This window comes from Sinocyclocheilus anshuiensis, unplaced genomic scaffold, assembly GCF_001515605.1.
Source record: "Sinocyclocheilus anshuiensis isolate Anshui unplaced genomic scaffold, SAMN03320099.WGS_v1.1 scaffold553, whole genome shotgun sequence".
NCBI lineage: Eukaryota > Metazoa > Chordata > Actinopteri > Cypriniformes > Cyprinidae > Sinocyclocheilus > Sinocyclocheilus anshuiensis.
In genome coordinates this window covers 383,746-394,882 of record NW_015539821.1, presented here as the reverse complement: position 1 = coordinate 394,882, position 11,137 = coordinate 383,746, and the positions used below count along the sequence as shown (strand labels likewise).

Here is an 11,137-nt window from a genome sequence, read left to right as displayed (position 1 = left end):
TTTTAAAATGCACATATTGTTACTGAAAACAACCGAGAAGACCATTAACAGAGCCCATAATATGCTAATTAAGAACAGAGCCATTTCATCCAGCGCAGGAACACACAGGCATTGTGGGTAATTAACTGTTTGCAAAGACACAAATATCTTACCAGGTAACATTATACACAGAACACATAGAGATATAAGAGCAAGTGTGCAGAAATCAACGCTTGTCTCTTATTTTATTGTCATTACCAGAATAAATCTGAAATAAACATTACTTTCCAGTTTTGTTTACTCATGCATGATAAAATATTGGCACAGAATAGGTCAGCCTGAAGCGTGGTTTAACACATGGATTGGTCACAGGTTTAGAACCAGCAGGGAAATAAATAGAGCAAGGTTTGGCTTAGCAAGGCTGATAAAACACACCCAATCTAAGTGAACTCTCAGTAACCTGCTGAGGCAATCCAGGGAGATGCTAGCTAGGAGCTCAGCTGCTTTGGTCTGGTATCTGCAGGCTCCAGACTTCTGAAGTCAAAAAGCAATGGGAAATCTTTTAGCTGCTGACAGCACATTTTAAATACCGAGTCGTTATTGTTCAATCATATTGACTCACTCTACAAGTAAGGATGCATATCTATCCTAAAGATCTTATATTTATAAATAACTTCAAAGAATGTTAAGATGTGTCATGCTGCATTTCTGTAACTGTTTTGGGAGATTATTATAATTGCAAATCATATACCTAATTTGTGCTATTTGTGTATATATGAAATATTACTTTTATATTCTTTTGTCTGCTCTTATATTGCTGTCTTTGTAATATATATGGTTGCTTATATTAAACTAACATTTTCTAATTATTGGGTGTACAAATTTTAAAAACATTATATACTGTATAGGCAAGCTATATTTTTATAGTATTAAGTATTATTTTATAAAGGCAACACTGCAAGTTCCTTCAAATGACGTTGTTTCTGTATAATTCCACTATGGTGAAATTCAGGTAGGGAAATGAATGATGCTTTCTGATACCTGCATGACCTTGACTCTTAAAATGGATGTAAGGAAATGGCTAATTTAAATATGAAATAAGTAACCAAATAATGTTAAAGGGAGAAAATACTATGAGTCAGCAGGCTGATATTAGGCAGTACTACTCAAAACACACAGGAATGTCTTTGGAATATAATTCATAGCTCATACAATTTTGGGAAGACAGTTTCCTATAGTTTTGTTTTAATTTCATAATCTTTTATGATTTATACATTTATTTATGTATGCATATACTTAATTTAAATCCAAAACCAACAAACCAGAAGCATATGCCCACAAACAAATACAAAAAAAGTTTGTTCTTGCATTTTTGTAGAGAAGAGACGCGAGAGAAAATATATTCAACCCCCACCTTATCTTTATTCACAATGAATACAGGTTAACTGGCCTCAATTAGCCCATCTGCACTCACTCTAGTCTGTTTAAAGTAACTTAAATGATTTTAGCAAATGGCTGCAATATAACAAAGAGTGAAAAATTGAAGGGGGTCTGAATACTTTCCGTACCCACTGTATATATTATATCATTTAATTTATAATACATATTGTAATATATTGTTAATAATGTATTACACATATACTATACATTCAGATTTGATCACTTTGATTTTACATCAAAATAAACGTTTTTGTGTGTTGTATCTATATATGGGAAAACATATATGCATAAGTTTCCTTACATGAAAAATGTGTGTGTGTGTGTCTATATTCCTATATATAGATAGAAATTTTAATGCACAAAAAAAAAACAGTTTATTTTTTTTAATGTGAAATCAAAGTGACAAGCTGCAGTGATAAGTTACCATTTTTGACCACTTGCACGCTAATCACTGATTAAGTACAAAAGGAGAAATTTATTGTGACAAGTTACATGGATAGAAACAAAGATGTTGATATAATGATAATAAAAATTCAGTAGGCCTATATAAAATTTACTATGTAGGATAATGCCAGTCTTTTCTGCAATTTATCACATTTTAAAACACCAATAAAAAGGACATACATAATTGTCATATAAATGATTGCTGTATGTTTCCCCCTAGCATTTTAAGCCTTTATACAAGTAAAATCGTTTTTGAAGTGATGTTTTCATAAATAGGTTTTGATTTAGTGCAATTCAGAATTGATGGTCATTTGAGTCCATGTTTGGAGTGAGTGGGGTTATTTCAGCCCACAAACACCAACACTGAAAACAACAACTGTAGAAAAAAGGAAGTCAATAGCTTTGAGCCGTTTTACTGCTCAGAATCAGATACAAGCAGACTATCGCACAAGTGTCTTCCGCCTAGTTTTCCATTCATTCCTGTACAAAAGCAAACAGGGGCGACTCGCTTTAACTGTCCTGCTCTTCACCAAAAGCTCTTTTCCTCTCCCTCTCTCTGTTTCTCGTTCGCGTTCAAGCCCTTTCCCCCTCCAGTACTTTGTTTACTGCCCCTCTCTGTTTATGAAAACGTCACTTCAAGTCCCTCCCTGTTTGAATCTCATTAGTTTTTTTTCTTGTGTGTTTCTCCCTGTCAATAATCCCGAATCCAGACTCTCTCTATTTCCATCCCTCTCTATCTGTCAATCAGCGCCGCCTTTGAACTGAAAACCACTCCGACCAACTTCAACTCCCTCAATCCGAGCGCCTCAGCTCCGTCTCCGGCTTCTGTTTCTGCCAAGATTGCCCTCTTCTTTTTGAGTTTTGAACACTCACCCAGCCAAACGCCACTGCGAGTCCCTAAACTTAAAACTCGGGATTCGGGGATCACACCAAGATCAAGGGTTTAAAAACTTTTGGGTGTTTTTGGCCCCCCGCAAAATTAGCGCTCCTCGGGAAAAATGCCGCAGCTGAACGGCGGTGGAGGGGACGATCTGGGTGCGAACGATGAAATGATTTCCTTCAAAGACGAAGGCGAGCAGGAGGAAAAGATTTCGGAGAACTCCTCAGCAGAAAGGGATTTAGCAGATGTCAAGTCTTCTCTCGTAAACGAGTCGGAAACGAATCAAAACAGCTCCTCGGATTCCGAGGTAAGTGACAAATAACCGCGAATCCGTGACTTTGTCCAGAACTTTACATGCACGTTTCTTGTTTAAACACGCTGCTAACTAGCTAACGATCTCCTCGCTGTGATTATTCAATGCATTCCCTGTGTTTCGTTGCATTTCTAGGCGGAAAGACGGCCTCCGCCTAGATCTGAAAGTTTCAGAGACAAAACAAGAGAAAGTTTAGAGGAGGGTGAGTGCTTGCTTTCTCTAAATCACCTTTTTTGCATTGGACAACAACACGGTGCCTCGGTTCCGTTTGCTTCTGCACACACGTACAAAGTTGTTTTTTTGGGAATGTAACTTAAACTAAAAGTTTTCCTCTTCTTTTCCCCCGCCATGTTAGCTGCGAAAAGGCAAGATGGAGGGCTGTTCAAGAGCCCACCGTACCCGGGCTATCCATTTATAATGATTCCCGACCTCACGAGCCCGTACCTCCCGAACGGATCGCTCTCGCCCACCGCGCGCACAGTAAGTGTTTTTAACGTGTTTCTGTAGCCACATGCACGCAGCTAAAGCACCACGTCCATGTTTAGGGATTGCTTTGGTCGGCTCGTGAACTTCTGCCACACTTCACTCTGCACTGTACGACTGCACGCCGCTCGCGCGGATCCAAAGAGCCGCGCGAGCGGCAAGTAACGTTACAGTGGAACACATAATGTGCTTTCATGACGTGCACAAACACACGGCCACAGCAACTTTTAACTCCGTTATTTTTTTCTTCTCATTTCCCCCAGCTATATTTGCATACTTGGAAGGTTAGATTCTTTGCTTTAGATTCTGGATTTTTTACAGTATTATTTATTTGAATTGTTTGTGCACTTGAATAACTAGTGGATTAGCTCGTTTGCTTTAGACTGGACATTTAATTGACAGTAGCGGGTGTTCCGGAATTTCTAAAACTGAAATGTACAAGAATGTTTGAATTTATAATAATAGCATTATTATTACTGTCGTTATTATCGTTGTTATGATTTTGACACATGGGAAAAAAAGCGTTTCTGTTATTCGAAGGCATTTAACCATTACAAATGACATTTTTAAGTTTAATTGCAGCCTTAATGTTTTTAAAATGAAATCAGAGTGGTGCTATATTTACAATCTGCGCTTTTTCTGCCACTTTGAATTTAATTACTGCTGAAGAAAATCGAGTAGAAATGACAGAAATGATTGTGACAGTTTAAACGGATGGAAACAAAGATGCTGTTATGACATGATGATGAAAACATTTTTACAGCATGCCACATAAAATGGCACATTAGTCATTTATCTGAGTTAATTTATGACTAATTTATCCGAGCTTAACATAATACTGCTGGTGTTATTTACAGAATGCAATGCACATAAATGTTATTGCCAAAGAGCATCATGGGAAATGTTTATGTAATTAGTGAAAGGCAGTCAATGAATTTGTGATTCGCAGAATGAAAGCACAATATTGCTCATTCCACCCTTGACATAGTGTGTAGTAAAATATTAGACAGTAGTGTCAGAATTATTTTGAAATTAAATAAACATTTGCTTTAAATGCACATTAAATATAATATGTTTTATATTTACATGTACTTTTTGTCATGGCATGATAGACTTCTCATTTCGAGCATGCATAATGTCGCATAACATGTAATGAGAATATATGCTTAATATGTAGGTGTAAATACAGATTATGTTGTTTAAATCAGATGTGCTTAGTTATGCATATTTGTCCAGCACTTTTCCTGGCACCAGAAAGAATTCATGTTGATTTAGTAGGTTCATATTTTTATTCACAATTGATATTTTATATTTTTTTAAATGTCATTGCTGTGGATATAACATAATAAGAATAAGGAAAATTGTGCAGTAGGATCTTGCTGTCATTTCTGATTTTCATAATCAGCTCTAGGCTTAATCTGAAACGTGAAGGTACGCTTTATGACAATGACATGTGGTGTAACCTGAAATTAAGTAAATAACTAAGTTCAAAATGTACTGTTCTGAAATTGTGGATTTAACTTCAGGTATTTTAAAGACGTTCTGCTGTTTCTAGTATCAGTGAGACATTTTTGTAGAAACATCTCTGGCTGTTTGTGTTTGTGGTGGATATTGCGTGTTTCCCAATACATGCCTTTTTTGCTGAATCTGTTCTTCACTTGTTGATAATTTATTTACTGATGTAAATGCATATTAGAAACATTCACATATAAACAAAAGGACTGAAAATTATGAAAGCATCAGTATGACCACTGCAATTGTGCATTGATTAGTAGGAATATGAAGGAAGTATTTGACATATAGCGTGTCTTCTGTATGGTTGGTTGTGAAGAATCTCACAGATGCTGATACCAGAGTTCATAGTCTGTTAGTTCCTCTCCCTGCTGGGATGGAGCCCTGTCTAAATCGCTGGCTTATTCGTTTTTGGCTATGAAGAATATATTTAGCGATCTCTCACGGAAGTAAGGATCATTGTTTGAAATCCTCCCCTATATGTGGGAGTCAGTCCAGGTCTGTTCTGACCCTCTAGCCTAAATTTTATACCCATAGATATAGTGAATTTCTTTATAGTTGTATGTTGTAATTTTTGATCTCTTACTGTAACCAGGCCTACAGATCTCAGTCTTTGACATTGTGCTGTAGCCCTTCACCCTGCTTCTGTGCAATGAGGTCTGCTACCTATGAGCTGCCTGGGCGTCCGACCCACACCGCTTTGAAGTTGAAAGCCGCTGTATTCATAAACGCATTACTTAAGTAGAGGATAAATAATTCACCTGAGCATCGATTAGCTGTCGCTCCGTTTAACGAATGCATGAGGTTTGTTGTGTTTAGCTGCCAATGATGTACATTTTAGCATTTCTTAGTATTTTCCTTCCTTATTTTTTTCCTTTTTTCCTTTTTCTCTAAATTGTATGAAACAAACAGGTGATCCAGTTTTATGGCATTTCAAACATTTATGTATTTATTGATCCGATGTTTTGTTTTCAGGATAAATTTGCTACTGCCGCATTATTTAATCTGTAAGGGTTTATTTAATGGCGGATGCTTCTCTACAGGTTGATATCAGAGATGTGACTATTTAAAAAAAAATATTTAATTTACGTAGGCCATATGTCAGCTGAATTTCCCTGATGGTCCGCTCATGCAATAGTGATGAAATGCTTTTCCCCTTGTGTGTGTTTGACTGAAGGGAGGGAGGGAACGAGTTTAATTCGTCTGACCTCTGTAATAACGAGAGCTGTAATAACGGGAGTTTGTATTTCCAACCACCTCAATCGGAAAAGCTTCACGATGATTTGGTAGCAATTTGCCATGACGTTCTATCGACAATGCCTGGATCCTCTTTTTTTCCCTCACTAAAAACTGCAGACAATAGCCACTCTTCCCCCTTTCATCGAGAGCAGTTTGCATGGCAGACACACGGCTGCGGACACACTCTACGTGTGTGTTGTGGTTGGAAAGGTGCTGGGTTAACTGGGTGGCTGTAGGCTAAAATCACACCTCAACAGGTCTGTGGAGAGGGGAAAGCGAGGTAGAGCAGAGGTCTGGCCGGCTGAGTTCTGGCAGGGGGCTTTATGCCTGTAAATCCGCTGGGTTTATTTACTGCCTCTCTGACTTATGAATGTTAAGATATTTGACGCCACCCCTGGCCCCATAATTCCTTAGGCCTGCAGAGGTTTCAGGTTTCAACGTATAATTATGCGTAGTTTAAAAAAGGAACATAATATAAAAAAAGACAAACTTGCAGCACCCAAATGCACTCTCTGCTATTTAGAGCAAAGAAAAGGAGATGCAAGGCGGATATTTTTTTTTTTAAATCATAGTTTTAATTTTAATAATTTTAAATGTAATGTATAATTTAATTAAAAAAATTCTAAATACATTTTGTGTTTCAAATCAATTAATTTTTTTTTTTCCAAAGATGCATTCATCCCTCATGTAGCCCTACATGTACAAATTTTAATAAACCATGGCTGAATCTTTTTAGGCTAAGAGGTCAATAACAATGCTTTATCGTATGGATTATGTGTGTTGAATAGCCTGTCGTGTGAGGTGCAGAAGATAGTTTAATGCGGATTTACAGGGATAGACTCATACCTTATCAAATAGGCTTTACATGTTAATGGCCCCTAATTGCTATCCGCAGGGGGTTCACTGAGCTACGCGCTCGCGTTTTGTGCCGCTCTGCACAAAATACACTCCCAGTTTATATAGAAGGTTGCCATCCTTTTGTTTTGCAAATCACTTTTGTTTACAAAGAATGGCGGAAGCAAGACTCTCTCTTTCTCTCCCTCCGCCACTCTTTCCTTCTCCTCTTTGTCTTTTTTCTCCTCTTCCCATCCTACATGCAAAACAAAAAACAAAAGCAAACGGTTTCTGTTTGCTGGGGTTTGATAAACACCCATAAAAAAGTGCAATCTGTTTTGGATTTGTGCGAGTTAAGTTGGGGAGCAAAGTTTGGCACCATTAAACTGAAAGCAGGGCCTGTGAGACATTAGCGGCGCACAGCACATTCTCAGGGCTTAATTAGTCCAAACTGTGATTGTTCATGGTCTGCCAATAGGAGTAATGCTCAGGAAGAGTGGAGTTGCACTAAATCGTCCCATGGTTTTTAAAACAATAAATCACTCGCATATTTGTGTCATGATTCAGATAAAGTCCCGACCTCTCCCATCTCGACATGTGGTAAATTGTAAAGTCAATGAATTACAGATGTGGGTGGGGGGGGGCGAGAAAGAGTACAGTACGGTTTTGTTAGTGCTTGGTAAATGAATGGAAAAGATTTGTGCTGTAAATATTTACTGAGGTTTTTTTTTTCTTTTCTACTTGCTGTGCTCAATTGTCTTAAGTTGATGGTTTTGGCAGGCTGCTCTCTATGATCGTGTGTGAAAATAACCTGGTGTTTCTTTTTTTTCTCTTTTCTTTTTCTCTCACTGATTGTTTTTTAAGGCAGCGTTGTGTATACACAATGTTCTGCACTAGTTCAATAGTTAATGAAGGTTTCTTGTTTGGATGTGGACTGTTAAGAATTTCGTAATGGTATCGCAAATAAATAGAAATAGTCAATTTTTTTCAAATTTGATCGGATGCCACAGTTGAGAATTATATTTCTGTCTTTTTCTTGATTTATTTCCGTCGCGTTTGTTTTTAAAGCTGCAAACGCAATCCTGTCTTGTAACTGATAAATGGGGAACTTAGAAAAATGCTATTGTAAATTCTGCATCTCATGGAGCTGCATTGGCTTAGCAGCTGTGTGTTGTTGACCCCACCCCTCACCTCTCTCCTCTTCACCATTTATTTCCATGCTCAAAGTTCAACACAAAGATCGTACTGTACGTCTGGAATGCAACTTTTGTCATCTGTTAAATATAGTCCTGCTGCTGGCCTACACGTTGAGGGGCTCCTGAAACATGGAAATGAAATTACTCTTTCTCTCATGCACTGTGTGCAGGCCTGTGCAGCTGTATGATAGCTGCATGTGAATTCTTATATGACAGGCAGATTTTACTGATGGGGTGTGTGATGGGGGCGAGAGCGCCAGTGTTGAGGCCTTTTGAGGACTATTTAAAGAGATTTTTAATATCAATTTATTACAAGAAGTGCAAGAATTTAATACAATATCCAAATCTATGAAAGTGATTGTGATGGCATCTGCCTTAATTTTTAGATGGTTTGGCAGATTATTTAATTTTCAATCATAATAAACAAATACATTTGTAAATAATTAGGTGTTAAAAGAGCCAGCAATTTATTTATTTATTTATTTTGCTTTTTGTCAAAGCTGTGAAATCTGCATATATTTGCATAGATGTAGTTTCATCTACAGTAAAGTACAGAAAGTCTTCAAGAAAGAGTCAGATCATTAGATCATAAAATATTTTCTAAATACATTTGAGATATTTTAAAAGTCCTTGATCTACAATGTGATGTATAAATATATGTAAGTATGCAAGGGCTTTACTGAAAAATTTTCAGGCTTATTTTTGAAAATCATTTTCTGTATTGGCACATACTGTACTTTAAAATCCTGGCTTCAAAAAGCTATTGAATATTTCCATTGTTATTGACCAGGAAAAAAAAGAGAGATGCGTTTCATTAAACACATTTTGTGACAATAGTGGGACATGTTGTCACAGTGTATGCAGACTATTAAGCCTTTTCATGAAAAATGTATGAAGCACAATTATGAAAATTTGTGAAACATAAAAAAATGTAAAAGAGAAACAAATATTGTAATTTGTACATTTGTACAATTTACTACATTTAAAATACGTGTTTTTTTTTGTTTTATTGTGCTCACGCAAAAAATATGATGGAATTGGAATTTTCATTTGTAGGACAGAATTCACTAAAAATATTATATCAAATATTAGATTTTATAATCAGAACGTTTTTGTATCTCCACTTTGCTCTGAAGGAATGTTTTCATTTCATTTGCTTGTTTTAGAGGAGTTTACCTTGTGCAGTATGGTGGACTGGAGTGGGGGATTAGGAAAAGCGGGAAAAAGCGGGGTCGATTTGCCCGCCGTAGCATAGTGGGGGAGATGGAAGATGGAGAGGAGGGAGATGCACAAAGACAGTTTGAATAGGGCGCATAATTGCTGCTAATGTGGGGGCAATGAGAGTGGTGACAGTTCCTGGTTAGATGTCCAAACAATAGAGCCCCCAGGCCTCACATTTATCTACTAAAGAAAAAAATGAAGGAAAGAAAAAACACAGCAGGGACTGAAAATTGACAAGGAGGAGGTGACAAGTTTATAGTCATGTTTGATGGACAGGCCATGTGTGTGGCATCCCCCCCTTTTAAACTTTTTTTGATGAATCAGGTTAAGTTATTAATGCTTCCTGATTCCCGCTTCATCATCAAAATGTAGGCTGGAAGTTCTCCAGCTTAGAGGCTTGGGTGACGCTGGTGGAATTTGGTTGCACTGGGCTTTTGTTTGGATTGGAACATGCTCGGGTTGGGCCAAAGTGCACACACATGCTCTCTGGAGCTGCCATCTGACTTGTATGCTTAATGATAGGAGTGTGCAAGTTTCCAGTGAAAAAGCACGTGTGCGTCTTGTGTTCATTGGCACAAAGTCTTTTTACTGTACATCATTCATTATCAGACTTTAAAACATGATTGCGTTGTCATACGTCAGGTGGACCTGTAATACGGAAAACACAATGACATCAGACTGAGTACGTGGTAAATATTCTCACCTGATAAAAGGCCTGATAGAGTGACCATCGCTGTCTTTGCACAGGAAGTCTGTTGCTAAACGTACGTTTTTTTAATGAAACTTCTGCACAGAACTTCAACATAAAAAACAAATACCTATCTGCATCTATTTTTAAACACAAAAAAAGGACAAAATTACCTTCATTAAGGCATGTGATTGAAGCTTCTAAAAAAAGATGAAGCCTGACCAATCACTGTTTTGCTTCTGTATTTATTATTCTGCCCTGTGAAATGTTTCTCTTTGATAAGGAAGTGAGCTAATTTAGTGTCACACCAACAAGTTTGTGTTCTAGCTCTGATTGCAAAATGAGATTCTATAATGTTGCATTACAGAATGTGAAATCCTGTTTTCTTCGATAATCTGCATTAAATCCTGTAGATATGTCGGGAGTGTTTTGTATGGGTAAAGCACATAATTGAGAAAGCAATAGGTGATAAAACTCAGCCCATGTGTTTTTAATCTTCTAATTAAACTTTTAATTGCCAAGGGATAAGCTCTGAGCAGGGCCCAGAGTGTGTGCGTGTGTGTGGAGGCGCGTGTGCTTGTCTGTTCACTAATGAGTTTATTGCATGCTTGTTTCTAGCAAAAGGTTCTGCATTCAGAACTGAACAAAAGGTGAAGGAGATTTTCTACCAGGGTAGAAAGAATCTAATCCACTAATCGGGGATTTATATTAAGATTAGAGGTACAACAGGCCGATATTTGTATGCTTTATAAGAGATAGGTGCTTTATGAACTTCAGAAACCAAGAATTTGAGTTTTTTTTTTTTGGTACAGGTCTTCCCGTCTATCAGAAGATAACGATCCCCTGCGTTAAATAATGGGTGTGCGATGGCATGCATGGAGCCTTACATTATGCTATTTCACTGGCCA

The 11,137-nt window shown here is 37.4% G+C and overlaps 1 protein-coding gene across 1 annotated transcript in view; it reads left to right on the top strand.

Moving 5' to 3' along the window:
* The first annotated feature begins 2,514 nt into the window (after nucleotides 1-2,514).
* LOC107684123 (transcription factor 7-like 2) overlaps nucleotides 2,515-11,137 on the top strand; it is a 100,181-nt gene continuing 91,558 nt past the window's right edge. Inside the window, exons 1-3 of the mRNA XM_016480335.1 lie at nucleotides 2,515-3,050; nucleotides 3,192-3,258; nucleotides 3,412-3,536. Of these exons, the coding sequence (XP_016335821.1) occupies nucleotides 2,862-3,050; nucleotides 3,192-3,258; nucleotides 3,412-3,536 (381 nt within the window). The 5' untranslated portion in view covers nucleotides 2,515-2,861. The remainder of the gene's footprint in view (nucleotides 3,051-3,191; nucleotides 3,259-3,411; nucleotides 3,537-11,137) is intronic.